Here is a 20142-nt window from a genome sequence, read left to right on the forward strand (position 1 = left end):
GGTTTTCATTTCCAAAAATTAGAAAGGTCAGTTTTACTTTATTTTTGATAAAGCAGGCCTTTACTGTTAAACACACACAGGCTGACATCCATCCTCTCGCCCTGGCCCCACCTACGTTCCAGGGCTTGGGTGTGCCGAGACACAGGTGCCACACGGCCCCCTCCTTCAGGCTCACCGTGTACCCGTCTTCCTCTCACGCACACTCCCGCAGGACCTTGGGTACGGGGAGTACTCCCCACCAAGTGGCTGCAGGACACTGGATAGCAACTCCAGTCAGAAACAATTGAAAAGCAAAACCATGGAAACGGGAAGTTTTCCCTGCCACTAGAGGGCAGGAGTCTGTAAGGGAGGCGGAGGCCGGCGAGGGAAGGCTGCCTGGTATCTCTCTATTCGAGGCAAACAAGGGAGCTACATGCATCATCAAGGTCAGTCTCCACCAAGACGCTTGATCCAGTAAAGGCAGCACTGTGCTAAGGGTCGGCACGCCTAGATACCTTGCACCCATCACAGCTGTGGGGAGAAGAGAGGACACTATCCTTTTCCAACAAGTTTCCCACAGGCTTAAATATAAAATACCTTACATTGTGCTCAGTGAAACAAGCCAGACACAGGAGGACCAATAGTCTAGGATTCCACTTCTAGGAGTTCCCAAAGCAGCCCAACTGAGAGAGACACAGTGGAGTAGAGCTATCAGGGCTGCAGGCGAGTGGGGAGTTTCGGTTTTGCAAGATCAAGAGTTCTGGACATGGATGGTGGTGATGGTGGGCACGACCACGTGGAAGTACTTTATGCCACTGAACTGTGAACTTAAGAATGGTTACCATGGTCAATTTTATGTTTTGTGTACTTGACCACAACAACAAGCAAGCAACAGCCAAGAAGACACCTCTTCGAGAACACCAAGGAGCCTGACCACCTTGAGCAGAACACAGGGGAGCAGTAAGGTAGAAGCTGGGAATTAGGAACACTGTTCTCCGGAATAGAATTTCTTTTCCTCCTTTGCCACCACAGTTAAACCCACACTCTTGGACAGGAGGGCGATGGTGGGAACACCACCAGGTGGATTTTCCAGCCAGCCTCGTACATCAAGGAAGGTCTCAGCTGCAGAGTAGATGTTCTCCAAGCTTGCAGAGGCCAGTCCTCCAACTTCTACCCTCCTGCCTCTGGTCCACAGCTCAGGTTAGTCACTCCTAGAGACCACTCAGAGCCCGCTTTGGACAAAGCAGTTTGCGAGTGACCTGGACAGAGCTAGGTGTTCAGAGTCCTGACTGCACACTGACTGGCCACATAGCAGGGTGGGGGGCTCCCGGGCAGCTGCTAGGATTAGTCATGCTGGGCAGACTTTCAGCTGGGGAGGCACACATCTGCTCTGTTTCAGCGGCACAGCAGATCCTTCTTCACTATCTCCATATAACCCTTTAAAAACACCCACCCACTTAAAAGATCAACTAAAATGCAATCTGTTGGAATAGAAGTTACAGCCTTCAAGCGGGGGGAGCTAATTTCATTTTGTTTTGGTCGTGGGGTGGGATGTTATTCAACACAATCAACAGGATTCCATCTGCTGGGAATTTTTTTTTTCTTGCCTCAACCCTTCCGGCCAGGAAGGGAAAGGTGAGGCATGCACACCTTGGTGTAAAAAATTTAACAAACTCACTGTCCCAGTTTTACCAAGTGATAGGCTTGGGGAGAGGGTTGCAAACAAGATGGCAGGAGGAGAGTTCCCTCTTTCTACTAGTGAGTTAATCACCAACCACAGTAGGTACTATGTGGGCAAAGTGTAAGACAAGGTCCATTTCTCAAGTAGGTCATCACTAACTAGAAAGACAAGACCAAGATGCCTGAAAGAAGAAACAGCCGGACAGTAAATGATCAAAGGCTAAAAGACGTGGTGCAAATGTCTCACACCAGTGCCGCCAGCCTTCCCCCCAAGCAATGCTTGCTCTTGCAGCCCCTCCAACTTAACCCATCCCAGAGCCACGTCTTGGTTTCTTCCTGCCACTTCCTTCAAAACCTGTTCCTCATATGGAATCTAAAACAATTGAGTGATTTCACGTGCCATTCATCTCGGTCAGTGGGACTTATTTCACTTAGCAGAACACCCAGCGCATAAGGTATAAACTTGTCCAATCACTAGGCTGTACACCTGCAACTGATGTAACCTTGTGTGTCAACGATACTCAAAAGTGTTTTTGTTTTTTCAAAAACTTGTTTCTCTCCCGGTCTCCCCCACTGTAAACCCCACAGGCCAAATGACCTCTGCCTGTGTCCTCAGGCCACCCATCTGACCCCTTGCCTTCAAGTCCTTCCAGGTACACAGGCCTCCTTTCCTTCAACACACCCCAAGGGAACACACCGCAGCCTGGGGCCACTGGCACACACAACTTCCGCTGGGACACTGTTCTCTCATTCCTCGCCCCCCCACCCAGTCTTCTGCTGGCTCCTTCCCATGACCCCTTCAACACCTTCACCTCACCCCACACCTTATCCACAAGCTTCTGTGCCTAATGCCATGTGTCACAACACTTTGCTGGACTTCCGTGACCTCCCCCAAATGACAGGGCCACATATACCTCCATGACCCAGCACAGTGCAAGTATTTAAGTATTTGTAGAATGCACACAACAGAGAAGGGTAGTCACACTAAAGGCTCATGAAAAGCAGAAAATCGGACAGTACAGGAGGAAGATTTCAGTTAACCACCTTGTCTTCCTTCTGAATGAAGCCACATGAAAGTCAACTACTAAAGAATTCGTGCTGCACAGCTAACACATGTGGAGTGCTGTGTGCCAGGCACTATTCTAAGGACATGTCACATAGTAGGTCATTTTATTCTCATAAGCCCCCTAGACCAACTTTCATTCCCCTGTAACCGATGAAGGAACAAGTACAGAAAGAGTGCTAACTCACCCAAAAGCACAGAGCTAACAATGGATGAGCCAGGATCCCAATCCCCAGATAGGCTGGGGTCCAGAACCAGTGCTCTGACCACTCTCCCGTGCGCTGTCTCTTATGGTCCCTCCTTGTCACCTCCCACTGACACCACAGCCCCATGAAGGGAACCCTCCTTCTACTCTGAGCAGATTCTTGCCTTGGCCACCAGCGATCTCTTAGCTATACCACCAGTGGGCACTTATGGGACAGCCCCAGCACAGTTTTACAGTTTGCCAGCAGCAACAGAAAGATGCCAGGGACTCAGCGGCTCCACTCTGCAGGGGAAACTCAAGCCCACCATCTACCAGCCAGCCCTGTGCTCCCCGCTCCCACCACCTGCACTTACCGTTTCATCTTCCAGTCTGAGCTGGAGGCTCGTGTCTCCCTCCTTGTAGTCCTTGGTTAACTCAGCTGAGCGCCACACTTCATCAGGGTCAGGGATCCAGACCCTCGTGTACTGGAAGATTAAAACAAGAAACTCCAATAAAGCTTTCAGGTTTCTACTTATGTGTCGCTACCTACGAGGGGCCCTCCAGAGAAGTTATAAGGCCATCTGGACGCCTCTTCCTTCTCGTTTCAAAACACAAGATGGTCTAATACCATGACAACAGGTAAGTAACCCACGGGAGTGGGGACAGAGGGCACTTTATAGATCCTAAGAGAACACCACTTCTAATTATAATTCTCCCGGCAAGACTGCCAGGCCAGCATCTGGTTACATCCACCAGAGCTCTGCACCATCACCTCAAGGGTGGTACAAAAGAGCAATGTCAGAGGCAGCGTCCAGCCAACAAAGAACAGAACAACACATGCCAAGACTGAGACAGGAGAGCCAATCTTCAAATCCTGGGAACCTCTGCTCTGATATGCTGCATTCGGGGACAAAGCCATTTTCCCGCAGAAGTGAAACACAGTGGTCAGCAAATCGAAAGTGTATTTACATATTCCTAAGTCGTCAGCAACCTCGATTCATTTGTGCATTCTTTGAGCCACAAACATACCCAAAAAAATTCCCCTCCGCCTCCCCCAGCAGCTAGGAGATCTGCAAAGTCATTAAGCTGGAGAACTCCTAGCGGGGAAGAATACAGCCCTTGGTAAGTGAATAAGCCCTCTCCATCCACCTGGGGGGGGTGGGGGGGGAGAGGGTCGGCCCCAACTGCACACTACAATCACCTGGGAACGTGAAAATACCCAGTCCGAGTTCCACCTCAGACCAGCTCAGAACAGGAGGAGACGGGAGCGCCCCAGGCGAGTGGCGCGTGCAGCCGTGGACACCACACGTCTGAGGCATCTGGACCTGCCGGCGGCTGCTCTTGATAGCACTCCTCGTGCCTGTCAGACAACTGTCTCCCTCTCGTAGGTATGTCATTGCCACAGGGCCTCTTTGCTTTCAACCTGGCTACGGGTGCACCCGCGCACACAGTGTCGTGGCCACAGAACCTTCTCAGCAATCCTGAAACGAACAGCTCTTAGGACTGAAAGGCCAACCAGAATGTGTGCCTGGGTCAGTATAACCAACCTTGTGGAGTGACGACTCCACGCCCTGACCTTGTGGTCAGTCAGCTGCCCGGGCACAAGCAGCCAGCAGGCTTTAATTTTAGTCCTGCCATCCCCAGCTTCTTTTCACATGGTATTTTCCTCCAGATGGTCACTGGCCCTTCGTTTTGTTTTTTAACATTAATTTTTGAGGGGGGGTTGGGGAAGGGAAGGGCAGAGAGAGAGAGAGAGAATATGAGAGAATCCGAAGCAGGCTCCAGGCTCTGAGCTGTCTGGGCAAAGCCTGATGTGGAGCTCAAACCAACGAACTGTGAGATCGTGACCCGAGCTGAAGTCGGAAGCTCCAACTACTGAGCCACCCAGGTGCCCGGCTGACCCTGCCTGCACTGGTCTCTAGGTCAGTATCGAGAGCGAGTCATCAATACTCATTAGTGGGAAAGCAAACCACCACCAATTTGCATCCCTGGTGTCCCAGCTCAGGATACAAAGCCAGAGTCATTTTTTGCATTATGAAGAATCAGGTTCTCACAGGATCTCCACTCTGCCTGTGAGCCTGCTGGAATGACTGCATCTTTATGAAGATGCTATCGAGCTTTATAGTACCTGAGTGCTTGAGAGAAAGACATTAAGAGTGCTCTGAGCTACCTCCAGAGCAAACTTTCAGTATTTGCCAACGATAACTGTCAACACTACTCCCCTCAGGTGTCCTAACTTCCCTCCTCCGCTGTGATGGAAGCCAATCTTCCGCCCAGCTCCAAGGACTTTGATGGCCCTGGCCCTGTCCCCAAGCTTCAGATGAGGGATCTTTCCTTGGCCTCCCTACAGTTCCTGTCCCTCTGAGCTTGCTCCTGGGCCTTCCCCTCCAGGCAGAGGGAGTACAGCACACCCGAGAAACAGTCCTCAAAGTCTCCACTCCATATAAAAGGTGTCAGGAAAGGCTCAAGAGTGACAAAGAAGAATGAGGAAAGTCCCAATAGGAACTGAGCAGAGATAATGATGCTATGTGGACATCAAGCTGTGCGACATCCTGGAAGCCAAGGGGGCCCAGTCCCAACCCACACAGGGGATCCAGCAGCCTGATCCCTACTGTCCATATGCCACACCTGTCCATTGCACCCAGCATCAGGGAGGCTCACTGCCTGGCACTAGCTGTTTAATTCTTATTCTGGGAGGGTCCACTCATCTACTTATACAAATCTCTTCTCTCCAAATAGACTAAAAGCACCTCGAGGCAGAAGATTTTCTCCATTTTCCTATCCCACAGAGCCCAGCACAGGATCAGCGCTATAAGGGGACTAGAATGATGCTTCAGATCTTTGCTGCTGTGAGGACCTCAACCTCACAATTCCCTGGGAGCTTGTTAGAAATGTAGCATCTCGGGGCGCCTGGGTGGTGCAGTCGGTTAAGCATCCGACTTCAGCCAGGTCACCATCTCGCGGTCCGTGAGTTCGAGCCCCGCGTCGGGCTCTGGGCTGATGGCTCGGAGCCTGGAGCCTGTTTCCGATTCTGTGTCTCCCTCTCTCTCTGCCCCTCGCCCGTTCATGCTCTGTGTCCCAAAAATAAATAAACGTTGAAAAAAATAAAAAAAAAAATGTAGCATCTCATGGGAATGCAAGCTGGTGCAGCCACTCTGGAAAACAGTATGGAGGTTCCTCAAAAAATTAAAAATAGAACTACCCTACAACCCAGCAATTGCACTAGGCATTTATCCAAGGGATACAGATGTGCTGTTTTAAAGGGACACAGGCACCCCCCCCATGTTTATAGCAGTACTATCAACAACAGCCAAAGTATGGAAAGAGCCCAAATGCCCATAGATGGATGAATGGATAAAGAAGATGTGGTATATGTGTGTGTACACACACACACACACACACACACACACACACACACACACACACACACACACTGGAGTATTACTCAGCCATCAAAAAGAATGAAATCTTGCCATTTGTGACTACATGGACAGAACTGGAGGGTATTATACTAAGTGAAATTAGTCAAAGACAAAATCCTATGAAAAGATGAAGGGAAACAAAAATATAAAAATGGAGGGGGACAAAAACAGAGGAGACTCAAATATGGATAACTAAGGGTTATTGGAGGGGTTGTGGGGGGGGATGGGCTAAATGGGGAAGGGGCACTACTCCTGAAATCACTGTTGCACCATATGCTAATGAATTTGGATATAAATTTTTAAAAATAAAAAATAATTAAAAAAAGAAATGTAGCATCTCAGCCTCCACCCACACCCAACCAAATCACTGCGTACCCTAAGTACTTGCTGTTCTGCTCCTGCAATCTGTGCTCATACTTCCCTTTGTACCTGGGTCAGCCAAACTATAGCCCTGGGCCAAATCTCAGGTACTGTCTGTTTTTGTGCAGCCTTGGAGTGAAGAATGGTCTTTAAATGGTTAAAGGGTTTGCAGGGGGGGAAAAAAGGTGCTATCCAGATGATAACATGTCAATTACGTGACAGTCAAATTTTGGTGTCCACAGATTTTATCGGTACACAACAGCACATTCTATTTGAATATGGTCTATGGCTGCTTCTGCATGTGGAGGATGGTTGTGTAAGCCTGAAAGGTTTACTATCTGACCATCGCTGTGAAGTTCGTTGCCCTCACCCTTTATACATGTCATTTCCTCAGTCCAAAATGACCTTCCCTCACTTGTCCATGTGGGCAGAATCCAAGTCCCAGTGCCCTGTCCTCACTGAACCCTTACCTTCCCCGGGTTAGCCCTCACCCACTCTGAGGTGCCGCAACCCCTTCCAGGATTAACTTTACGGTTCTGCAGGCATTTCTTTTACATCAGTTTCACCTCACTACTTCAAGCTCTTTCCAATATACTACTGGGCATCTCTGTATCCCTGGCAATATAACAGATGCTCAATCACGTGTGCTGAGACAGGAATCAGTAAGTGATGCACTTATGAAGCACCCGGTTTATATGGTAAACACACTGTGGTAGGCACCATGTAATCAAGTATAAACATGGAGATCTACACCCTGACTTTAAGGACCGTACCATCTAGTTGAGCAGATAATTCACATGAAAATATACTCTGAAGGGTGTTGTGACCAATTCCTAACAAGAGTGATAGTTATTCAGCACAGGTGGGCAAGCAGCAACAATTGATGCCAACTCTGGAAACAGATGGTCAAGTGCTCCTCCTTTTAACAGACCTTGTGTATTACAGACCTGATCAAGCAAGTTTTAGATTCAAATCAAGTAAACATTTGAGCACCTAATATGTGCCCACTCCGTGCTAGATGCTGTCATTTCCTCCATGTCCACAATGAAGATACATGTGGCCGTGCGCGGAGAGGAGAGCAGCTCACTGTGAAAGCAGAACGAGGTAAACCCTGCATTATGATGGTACAGGATGGGCAACATCTGCAGCAGGCCTTCCCACCTTTATCCTATTTCATGGATTCTCAGCTTAAAGCGCCCACAGATTACTGAGCAGAGCTCAGTTACCCAATGCCACGCATGCCACACTTGATGAGCAATTGATAGGATTGCCAAGCACAATTTTAACCAGATTTTGCTTTATGTGCTGACTTAGCGACCACCACACCACTGTCCCTTCCCCGCCCCCCACCCCAGACCTACCCACCTGAGGAAGATCCATTACCTTTGTAACCCCCAAACAAGGCAAAACATGATCAATTCAGAGTAAACAGTCAAGTGAACAGGCTAAGAACTTGGAAGGGGTTTCTGCTGGAGTGATGGAAATATTCTCCAACTAGATAGAGGTTGTGGCCACACAGCCCTGCAAATGTATTCATGCCCCTGAACTGTTCACTTTAAATAGTTCATTTCATGTTATGTGAATTTCACCTCCATTTAACATAAAACTGTTTTTGTTGCAGATGACACCAACAGTATCCTGTACACGCTCTATTGGCATGGGTCTGCACTTCTAATGCCTGAAGAAACAGGAAGATAAAACACATTCTTTTAACAGAAAATCATCGATTCTACAGGCCAGATAGAAACTCCCCACAGCCAAGGTTCTGTGTTGCCTCTCACTTTCTCACCTTCAAGGAATTCCTTCAAACAAATCCGACCTCTACCAGCTTTCCTGGAGGCAGATTATAGGAAAGACCAGCTGACTCACATAACCCAATTATAGCACCACTGAACTTGTCACTATCCTGTTTTAACAATGTTTAACTCCGTCATATCTAAAGAGATAGCAATCTGACCCAATTACCAAAAAAACTTGCGATTTTTCTTTTGGAAAGAGCCCCGCATATTAACCGGAGAAGGCAGAGTTCTCTGAATTGAGATGCATCAGCACGGAGAGCTCTTCTCCAGACGCAGGTTCCTCCCTCCCCTGTCTGTAGGGCCTGCAAAGGCAGCTCTCTGCTGGAGGCAGTGATGGCCCATGGCAGTAATGCTCAACCCCAGCTGCACCCTACAACCACCTGAGGAGCTTTTAAAGCTTCCCACGCTAGGTAACGCCCTCTGACCAACTACATCAATCCTTGAGGGGGAAGGGGGGTGCGAACCAGGCAGCGGTTTTTAAAGCTCCACAGGCGCATCCGATGCCCCCCAAGTTTGCAAGCGAGCAGGCTTAGGGTTTTATTTGGTAACTTATCTGCAGGCACCATGGACCCTCATGCACCCAGAGGTCTCTCGTTACCCACCTGTGGTTGAACAGGACATTCCAGCCCAAAAACACTGTAGCTCAGGATCCAAGAATAATCTCCAGAGAGCCCGTGCTAAAATATAAATGCCCTGTCGAGAAGGGAATCACATTTACCCGTTTGCATGGATCATGATGCAGTACAGGAGCATGGCTGTGTGGGCTCTACAGCCAGACAGCCTGGGTAAGAATCTAAGCACCACTTACTAGCCTGGGTTAAGTTGATGAGTGGCTCTGAGTCTTGGTTTCCTCAGCTGTACAGTGCAGGTAAAAAGATGTATCTCAGGACGTGGTCCCAAGAATAAAATGTAATCCCACAGCATCAGAATTACAAGCCTTAGGCAACAGCGACAGTGGTAACAGTATACACTCATCTAGGAATCCTAGGCCAGGAGTGGGATCCGGAATGGGACCCTGCAGAGAATTAGGGAACAGGAAAATAGCAGGCCTAAGGGATTTCCTCCAGGTTACTGGGATCCTTTCAATGTCCTGCAAATTGTTGTTCATAGATAGCCATGCCATGCCTAAAAATCATCAGATGGATCTAGCCTAAAGTTCAAAACCCCGAGAGAAGGGATTCTCAATGCTGGCTGGCATTTAAGAATTATCTGCAGATCTTAAAAAAAAAAAAAAAAAAAAAAAAAAAAAAAGAAGAGAAACACCAATGCCCATGTCCCACACTTGAGTAATTAAGATCTCAGAGTAGGGCCCAAGCACTGTATTTTTTCTTAGGCTTCAAATGGATGTGCCAGAGTTAAAAAATCATGGTTTCAGAAGAAGCCTCAGAATCAAAATGGACTTTGGGGAAAGGAGAACATTCACTCCCTAGAATTATTAATAGTGCCACCTCCACAGCCTTACACTAAAATAAATAACTTTAAGTACTTTAATCCTTTCATCTTAGTTTAAAACTGGAGAGCAGGAGGGTTATAACCTGTGTATCACAGAGAAGAACACTGAGGGTAGAAAAAACACAGAACAACTTGCCCAAGCTCACAGTGCATAGTTAGGGTCAAAGCCATGACCAGAGAAATCTGTGACCTCGAGTCTTCTGCTGTCGCCCCCTCGTGGAGAAATGCTAACTTGATTCCAGCAGCCCAGGTCCCACCGAGGCTGTATTTGACACAGGCAAAGTGTCCTGCAAGCACACACAAAAACAAGTACATACAGCCACTTACAGGGACGTGCCAAGTTAAGCCACCAGGTATTTTAAGAATCAGAGACTGAAGATTGGGTTGCAACATAGCCTTGAAACTTGAAGCAAGGCAGTGTGGGCACCGTCTCCTGGGAACGGACTAGAGGGGAGCCCACAGCCTAACCTGGTGGCTGACTGGATAAATTGCCCGTCCCCTCCTCCCCATGTTAGGGCACCAGGAGCCGGCACACTGCCTGCCTGTTCACAGCTGTACCCTTCGCAGTGACATGATGTCACGGTTAGTAGGCACGGAGATCTCTGCTCTAGGATTAAAAAATCAGGGCTCTGGTTGGGGGTGCAAGGGGAGTCCCTTTTGCTAAAACTGACAATACTCCATAGCATTTGTTCAGGACACGAATTTCGTGCCCGAACTCCACGAAGACGTAAGGTCAAGTTGGTCAGCCTCTACCCCTCAAGCAACACAGAATCCACATTTCTCCACACAAGACCAGCCTGATCACAGAAAGCAGCATCAGCGAACAAAAGTCAGCAGGATTGAAATAAGTGGATAGGCTGTGGGCTCCAAAGAACAACACATGTTAGAAGGCAGGGCCTGGGGCTCAGATGCCGCCTGAGGCAGGAAGGCTCACTCCCACAAAGGACCATAAGCTGCTTCCCCAACCTTGCCTGGAGCCCAAGGCATCACATGCAAGGAGGGGAAGCAGAGAACCAGTGCTAAGAGGCTACAAATCCCTCTAGGCCAGAAAAACACATACTCCTCATAAAAATTTGAAATATTCATAGCTCCATTCTTCGAGGTTAGGAAAGCACATACATACTTTGCAGAGATGTCGTAAGTGATGTCCTCTGTTTGGTGTAATGGTGTCCATTTTGAAACAATACTTCTATGAATAGGAAAGAAAACACTTTGGCAGGTACTGCCCTGTTGTAGGAACCGTGAGAACACCTCAGCTAACTGCCCTTATAGGAGGAAATGGGTCACATTTCATCCTTCTACATAATAAAGTCTGCAAGACAAAGACTAGACTTTTTCCACCTATCCAAGCAGGACCACCCACTATCCTCTCCCACATTATAGGCCTGAAGATCACGTTCATGGGCCCAGACACCAGGTGCATCCTGAACCCAGGCCTGATGATTAAACCCCTAAACTGGAGGGGACAAAGTCATGAATATCCCCCAACCAGTATGTTGCTGAGCATCTTCCCTTCCCTCATACTGGGCTCCTACTGGATGAACTGGAGAGCAAGGAGGTTAAGATTTAAGTATCTGAGGGGTTAACATCTAAAAGATATCAAGAACTTAAAGAACACTAAAAAAATGGTTTAAAAATGGACAGAGGACCTGAGTATGTTTCCAGGGAGCAATACAGATGGCCAACAGACACGTGAAAAGAGGCTCAACATCACTGATTAGTGATGATTATCAGGGAAATGCAAATCAAAACCACAATAAGCCATCCCTGGACACCTGTCAGAATGGCTATAATCAGACAAAGTAGTGTTGGTGAGAATGTGGAGAAAAAGGAACCCTTGTGCACTATTGGTGGAAATGTAAATTGGCGCAGCCACTGTGGAAAACAGTATGGACGTTCCCCCAAAAAATTAAAAACAAATACCAGGGGCACCTGGATGGCCCAGGTCACGATCTCATGGTTCGTGAGTTCGAGCTCGAACTCTGTGCTGTTAGCACAGAACCTGCTTCAGATCCTCTGTCCACCCGCCCCCCGCCCCTCCCCTGCTTGCTCTTGCCCTCAAAATTAAACATGAAAAAAAATTTAAATAGAAATACCATGTAATCCATTAATTCCACTATTGGATATTTACCCAAACAAAACACTAATTCAAAAAGACAGATGCACCCCTATGTTTATTGCAGCATTAGTTAAAATAGCTAACATATGGAAAGAGCCTAAGTATCCACTGATAGATGAATAGGTAAGAAAGATGTGGTTCATATATATAACGATTATATAGCCATAAAAAGGATCTGGCCACTTGTGTCAACTTGGATGGACCTAGAGGATATTATGCTAAACGAAGTAAGTCCAAGACAAATGACATGATTTCAGTTATGTATGAAACCAAAACAAAAAAAACACAAAGGAGTGAACATAAAGGAGAAATGGACCCATAAACAGAACAAAACTGATGGCTGCCAGAGGGAAGCAGGTGGGGAGGAATGGGCAAAATGGGTGAAGAGCAGTGGAGGTAAGGCTTCCAGCTATAGAAAGAGAAAGTCATGATAAAAGGTAGAGCATAGGCAAAAGGGTCAACGGTACCGTAATAGCACTGAACAGTGACAGACAGCCTACACTTATGATGAGCATAACCTATAGACTTGCTTGTTATGTTGTATACCCGAAACTAATGGAACATTTTGTCAACTATATTTCCATAATTTTTTTTTTTTTCCAAAAAGACTCAGCAATCAGGTACTGGCCTGAACTTCTAGCTCAGGCTCAGATTTTCCATCTATCCAGTGAGGAAATGCTTCCACATTAGAGCTGTTAAGATTAAATGAACTGGCGTATAGAAAACATTTAGCACAGCATGCAGCACACAGTAAGGGCTCAGTAGTTACTGTTATGCCAGCAGGAACTGAGGCCCAGGGGGCATCAATGAGACATGGAGACATCTACTCTAGGGGAGTACAGACACAAGCAAGTAATCCCAGCAGAACCACGAAGCACCATGGGAACACATGCCCAACTCCTCTGCTTTCTCTCCTGAATTTAGTTCCTCCTCCTCCAGCACTAATGCCTACTTCCTGGTTTCTCTGTTTGCTCATCCCATGAGTCTTCCCAGACTGGTAATAACCTTCCCTTTTCCCCCAAATGCTCTTCACTGGGAAGCTCTGTAACTTACAACCAAAGGGAACTATATGTAAATCTTCTGTGCGTCCAGCACTGACAACTCAAAAGCCATGCATATTCTGGGCCACAGGTAGATCCCTGAGCCCCAACCCAGATCTCTACTGAACTTGCTCCATGTTCTTTCCTAAAAAAGAACTAAGCTAACCTGAATGCCAGGAAGAACTTTAACTTCATGCAGAGAGATTGGGATAGAAAAAAGCCACTCAGCATCCGTGAAGTAAAGGAAGACAGAAGGGGGGGAGGGGGGAGCTAAGAAGCGAGCTTCATTCTGTAACAGATTAAATGCAGTTAAATAGCAAAGTTACAAAACCCAATATTTCCTGTTATTTAAATGAAACAAGGGGCACCTGGGTGGTTCAGTCAGCTAAGCATCCAACTCTTGATTTTGGCTCAGGTCATGATCTCATGTGGTTCATCGGGATCTGGGCTGACAATGCAGAGCCCCCTTGGCGTTCTCCCTCTCTCAGCTCCTCCCCCACTTGCATGTGTGCTCTCAAAATAAATTAAAAATAAATGAAACAAAAAAGTCAAATTTATCAGAAGGAAGATCCATCTACCTATTCCCGTCACTGGTCATCACAAGCCTATCTTTGATCTTTGTTTTCTTACATGCTTACAACACAACATCACCTCAATCCAGACTTTTGAACGAAGGCTCCACTCTTTCTGACACCTGATCGTGTGATCAGGCATGATTCTGTCTGAATTCACATTCACTACCTACATGTGAAGCTAAGGAACAAAGCAAATGTCTACGTGGCTGGTGAAGGCCAACTTTAGCAGTTCCCGCTCTACAGATGTTAAAAGGTTAAGCAGTACATCCTCAAGTGACAGACTGACACCAAGATGGGAAGGACCTGGTGTTCAGGGAGCACTGCTGAGTCATTTTATCCAGCGGTACACTTGGAAACTGCCGTTATACTAGAGGCTTAGAAACCACTACAAAGCAATGTGTTCAGGTGGAAGTTTTGGAAAATTCATCAAAAGTCCTGCATGTCAATGACAAGTTGGTTCTGTAAGGTGCTAAAGACACTTGAAGATGCTAAAAAAGATTTACTCAAAGCTAGTACATTCCATGCCGCTAAATATATGCCAGGACCCCACCAAGCAGCTAATGCTTTGTTAAAATCCTACTTCCAGCAACATGACTATAGTCCTTGGAATAGGCACTCTCTCTGCATAGAGGGATCAAGTATGTGAATTAAGTAATCCACAGTCCTATCACACATATGTAAGTCACTGAAGACAGTTTTCCAGAGCACAACATCTTCATTTCCACCTAAGCTCTCTGAAGCACTCTTACTTCTAAATTCCATTTATGGGAGCACTTGGGTGGCTCAGCCGGTTAAGCGTCCAACTTCAGCTCAGGTCATGATCTCGCAGCTTGTGGGTTCAAGCCCGCGTCCGGCTCTGTGCTGATGGCTCAGAACCTGGAGCCTGCTTTGGATTCTGTGTCTCCTCCTCTCTCTGCCCCTCCCCCACTCATGCTGTCTCTCTCAAAAATAAAATTTTTTAAAAAATAAATTCCATTTATGATGCCATCACTGGATAGTTGTTGTTCTCTTTCGCTATGTAGGTATATACTCCTGCTCTCCACCACCAAAGACTAATATATTTCTCTCCCCAGAGAAACAGTCTTAATTTTTAATCACAGTGACACTTATTAAAAAGTCTATCAGCCCTAGACTAAGAGGTAATTCCATTGGGTTTTTTTTTTTTTTAATTTAAAACCTGTTCCACTCTGACCTCTATAAGCAACAAAAGCCAACAGCGAAGTCATTTCAAGCTAAGCCCTCTTCTGCAAACACAACCTCACAGAACGTTAACTGAGAAAATGCATTAGAACCATTCTTTTCCAGGGAAGTTTTTGGGAACTGCCCCAACACACGAGTATGCTGACCTGTTCTTGCTTTGCCTAGAAGAGATCCATCCAACTTAGAATTTAAATGCCTTACACATTTGCATTTGGGACTGAAGCCAGCTCTCCATCTTCTTTCACAGCTCAAAGCATGTCAGCCTCCCCTCCCCCCAGTAGTCAAACACATCTTGAGATTCTTCAACAGATATTCAACTGTTGCATATCCCCATAAGCTACAAGGCCTACCAACAAGAAAATAGACTCTAGCTCATTTGTTCATAAGGATTTACGGAACACCTACCACATGACAGGCAGCATGCAAGATGCTGGGACACACAGCAGAGGGAAAGGACACGTCCCCATCTTCAGAGATACCCAAGCACATTGTGTAATTCATCTACTCCGGTGGTCCTAACTGCCTCAGCAGCACAGACATTCACAACATACAACATGGGACCTCACCCAGTCCAGGTCATCACAGGAAAAGCTTTGCTGAAAAAGCAAGTTCCAAGATGAAACCTACATGGACAAGGAGTTGGCTAGGCCTGGTGAGGAGGGAGGAGCATTCTAGGCTAAAAAGTCAGCTGCAGACAAGCCTCGGACAGGGAGGAGTAGCACTCACTGAAAAGCTGCAAGTCAGTGTGGGCGAGCTGCAGACCTCAGAGGGCAAGGGCTCCAGTGACTGAGATGTGCAGGAGGCTCATGGAAGTCACATTACAGGATGTTCAGGTTACTCTATAACCAATGGAAAACTGTACATGGGTTTTAAATACAAAGAGGGATGTGGTCTAACTGAATAATATTAGTATTTACACATCCAGATGGCCAACTGACACATGAAAAGATGCTCAACGTCACTCATCAGGGAAATGCAAATCCAAACCATGAGGAGCTGTCACCTTACAACTCTCAGAATGGCTAGAATGAAAGAAACAAGTGTTGATGAGCATGTGGAGAAAAAGGAACACTCACGCACCAGTGGTGGGAATGTAAGCTGGTGCAGCCACTGTGGAAAAAAAAAGTATGGAGGGTCCTCCAAAAATTAAAATAGAAACACCATATGATCCAATAATCCTGCTGGTATTTACCCAAAGAAAACAAAAACGCTAATTCAAAATAATACATACACCCCTACATTCACTGCAGCACTATTGCAAATAGTGCAAATTGGCAACAGCCAAGATACGGAAGCCACCTACGTGCCCATCAACAGATGAATGGACAAAGAAAATGTGGTATACACACACACTGGAATATCACACAGCCATAGAAAAGAATGACATCTTGCCATTTGTGACAGCATGGATAGACCTAGAGAGTATTATGCCAAGTGAAGTAAGTCCAAGATACCATATAATTTCATTCACATGTAGAATCTTTAAAAAAAAAAAAAAATGAGCAGAAAGCAAAATCAGACCACTACAGAGAACCAATGGATACCAGAAGGGAGGGGGTGGGGGGCCGGGCAAAAGGGGTGAAAGGGAGGAGGTGGTATGGACTTCCAATTATGGAGTAAGTCATGGAATGAAAGGAACAGCAGAAGGAATACAGTCAACAATACTCTAATAGTGACATATCAGGACGGATGGTAGCTACACTTGTGATGAACACAGCTTAATGTATAAACTTGCCGAATCACTAAGTACACCTGCAACGGGTGTAACTGTGTGTCAATTGTAGTCAAATAAAAAAGGCCTGTACTTACAAACTGACCTACAAGGAAAAAGAACCCTCAACAGGAAGATAGTTAGATCTTCTGTCATGCATCCTTCCCGTCCTCGCGTGAACACTCAATGCAAATGAAATCAGGGACACCATTTATCCCGTCCCTAGGCCCAAAAAAAGTCTTTGAAATTCTTCTTTTGCTATTACTCTTACTACTTCATTTACTCAGTGCTTTACCATTCCAAACTGAAATACCATTTCCACCATACCTTAATGCTACTCATACAGCTTCTAAATCTCTTCATATATTTCACCTTTATCCAATCCAGCTCTTCCAACTTTTCTGCTGTATTTTGCAGTGGGGAACTTGTTCATGGTCTTAGCAGAGAAGTTTAACCAAAAATCAAGAGGGAATGTTCAATCTGAGTACATCGGCAAACAGGCACAATAGCATCTTCATTGCTGGGACCTCAGAAGGGAAAAAATATTCTGAAACCAACACACATTCTCACTGAATAGCAGCCATGAAACAGACTCTGACTTCCAAGTTAGGAAGGTAAATGGGTGTCTTCTACCTGAATCACCATTAACCAAAGACCTCAAAGCAATGCCTTTAATTTTCATCCTGGGGTTGCGAGCAATCATGGGGCAGCCGTCAGCACCCTACTACTTGGAAGTGAACCATTCTTTGGCAGTAACACTCGCTAAAACTCTCCAACCAAACCTGCTGTCAGATGGCCACAGATGGTCTAGGAATGATCACGGTTAGCTCAGGCCCTCTATGCCAAGTGATTGTGTTTGAGAGACTAATTTAGATGTGGTTTCACACACTTCACAAGGTCACTTCTGGTCTGGCTGAAAAGCAGGGGTACGGCTTGAAAGAACACCTAAGCTTGAGTCCCTATGGGGGTCACCCAGCAAAGACTTAGAGTTTTAGAGAAAAAGCGAAGAACTGGCGTGACTGGTGTGAAATGAACATTTTACACTCTCTAAAGGATTAAGGGGCAGGGGAGGAGTTTCATCTCAGTGAGGATAGGTTCATCTTCTGCACCAAAAACTTCCCTCCTCCACCCTCATGCAGGCATCATGGAAAACCATTTGAGGAGGTATGAAATGAGGGAATCACCAGCACATCCCACTGAAACTGTACATAGGTAAATGCATTGCTAGACCTCATTTTGGACATGAGAGTGGCAGTCTCTGCCTGCTGCCTCTTCCCCTTACCTGAGCAGTGCTCACACACTATCAGGTGAGTGGTGCTGCTCTGGAAGGCTATTTTTCAGGGTCCAAGTTACCACTGTTGCTATTAATGCAGCAACCCCCCAAGGAAAGGTGACAAACCCTCTAGTCTTGGGCTTTTCTTTACTGGGTATTCAAGCATGTTCTACAAGTGTTCTGTACACAATGCTCTTAAACTGGAAACATTTTATGGGGCACCTGGTTGGCTCAGTTGAGCATCTGAATTCAGCTCAGATCATGATCTCGCATTTCATGAGTTCAAGCCCCGCATCAGCCTCTGTGCTGATAGCTCGGAGCCTGCTTTGGATTCTGTGTCTCCTCCTCTCTCTGCCCCTCCCCTGCTTGTGCTCTCTCTCAAAGTTTCTCAGAAACTAGGACAATAGAGGGCTCATTCCTCAACAAAATTCTCACTTTCATGCAAATGTCTTACACACTAGATAACCAGTAAGCTTTAAAGCAAATGCATTGGGGGGATGAACAGGGGGTGTGACATCCCTATTTTAACAGGTGCACGTCCCAGGTACATGTACAAAGTGTTCCATCATCCTAATTCCGGACAAAGCTAGAGTCACATTTACTCTTTGCGGGTTCATTTAGGTGTTAAAATAGGGGTGTAGTCCAGGACTACAGTTCCAACCTTCCCCAGGGATCCTTACCAATTCCCTGGTTCCAGGGCCTTCCTGGAGACCCAGCACAGCAGAGAGCCTTGGGAAACATCACAACAGAATGACCCCAATACCTTCAACAAAAGGGATTCAAACAGTCACCACCTTCAACAAACAAACTACAGAAGAAGAGCAACCATTCAAGTTCTGGACACAGGCTGAGTCATATTTATTCAAGAGAGCAGAAACATGGCACTGGAAGTACTCAGCCAAAGGCAACCGCGTATTGGTGTGGCAGGTGTGTTGGGTCTGATAGGCATGTTATCAAGGGGTGGGGTCCTCCCTTGGTATCCAAATAGAACATCCCTCAACAAATCAAATCCTCTAGACCTTGGTTCTCCCAGTGAGTAGGCTGAAATAAAAGAAGCTCCAATACTATGCCTACATTCATCAAGCACCTCCTTGCTTCCCAAGAAGGCTGCCTGTGGCCCCAACCTTCTCGCATTGACTCAGAATACATCCGCAGAAAGATCCCTGGTTGGTGGCTCATCAGAAAGGCCTCCCTCTGATCACAGGCTCTCTCCTTTAGGTGAGGGAAACAAGGCCTCCTGACAATTAGTGCCTCTCTTAAGTACCCACTGCTCTTTAGAGTCCAAAAGTATCCTGAAAACCAGTAGGAAATGGGTGAAAAGAGAATGTCCTCTGGTGGAAAAAAAAAAAAAATCAGATGTTCACAATAGACTACTCTTTGGCCCTTCCCTCTCCTGCTGTATCCACCATCTGCCTGTGTTTTCCACAGCACCTTCGTATTTTGGTTAACGCTTGGCTCTGGAGTCTGTTTTTTTCTGCTGACAGAAGGATGAAGAACAGCACCGTGTTGTGACAGCTCCACCCCTCACAGTGGAGATGTGAATCACCACGACACCAGCAGATTCCTCCCTGCCAAGTCCCAACGTCCTGCGCCCACATTCAAGGGCTTCATGAGCTGTGTTGTCTAGCCTCATCATCCACAAGCCCACAGCTGGAGGCACCACCCTGTCCTCTGCCTTCCCTCTCCACCGATGTCTCACATATGCTCATCCCCACTGCCCTCACTCTTAAGTGTTCTACAGCTAGAAAAGTCCTCCTCATTTAGCAAGTGTATGGCAGGTTTCAAGGGGTTTCCACAAGCATGAAATCTTAGAATTCCATGGGATAGGAAGCACAGGTGCAATATTGCGATTTCTAAGTAGTACTTATTTGATCATTCAAGAGGACCAAAATACATTTCTCATATTTGGTCTTCATCCATAGTTCCTGGCTTACAGGTCCCAAGACTCTTGGAATTTCTTAATGAGAGGTTAAATGTGTCTCGTGTCAGTAGGTGACCTGTGGACACCACCTAAAGATGAGGGCTGGCTGCCAGGAAGACCAACAATGTGATTAGATGGTTAAAACTTGGAGTCTCGCTCCTAACATCGGGGAGGGGAGAGGGTCTGGAGACTTAGTTAGCCAATGGCCAATAACTTAGTAATCATGATCATGTACTGAAGCCTCCATAAAAACCTCAGAGGACAGTTTTTTTTTTGGCTTGTTGTTGGCAAGCCTCCATGCCGGGAGAACTATAATGCTCTCACATGCCATCGAGCCATGCCCCAAGCTCCACGAAGACAGAAG

General features: G+C 46.5%; 1 protein-coding gene across 3 annotated transcripts in view; it reads right to left on the minus strand.

The window, feature by feature from the left end:
- MYO5B (myosin VB) overlaps window positions 1-20142 on the minus strand; it is a 340620-nt gene that overhangs the window by 192353 nt on the left and 128125 nt on the right. For all 3 annotated transcript variants that reach the window (XM_045042264.1, XM_045042265.1, XM_045042266.1), the window contains exon 2: window positions 3281-3391. In XM_045042264.1, the coding sequence (XP_044898199.1) occupies window positions 3281-3391 (111 nt within the window). The remainder of the gene's footprint in view (window positions 1-3280; window positions 3392-20142) is intronic.

The sequence above is a fragment of the Felis catus genome, chromosome D3, assembly GCF_018350175.1.
Source record: "Felis catus isolate Fca126 chromosome D3, F.catus_Fca126_mat1.0, whole genome shotgun sequence".
Classification (NCBI taxonomy): Eukaryota; Metazoa; Chordata; class Mammalia; order Carnivora; family Felidae; genus Felis; species Felis catus.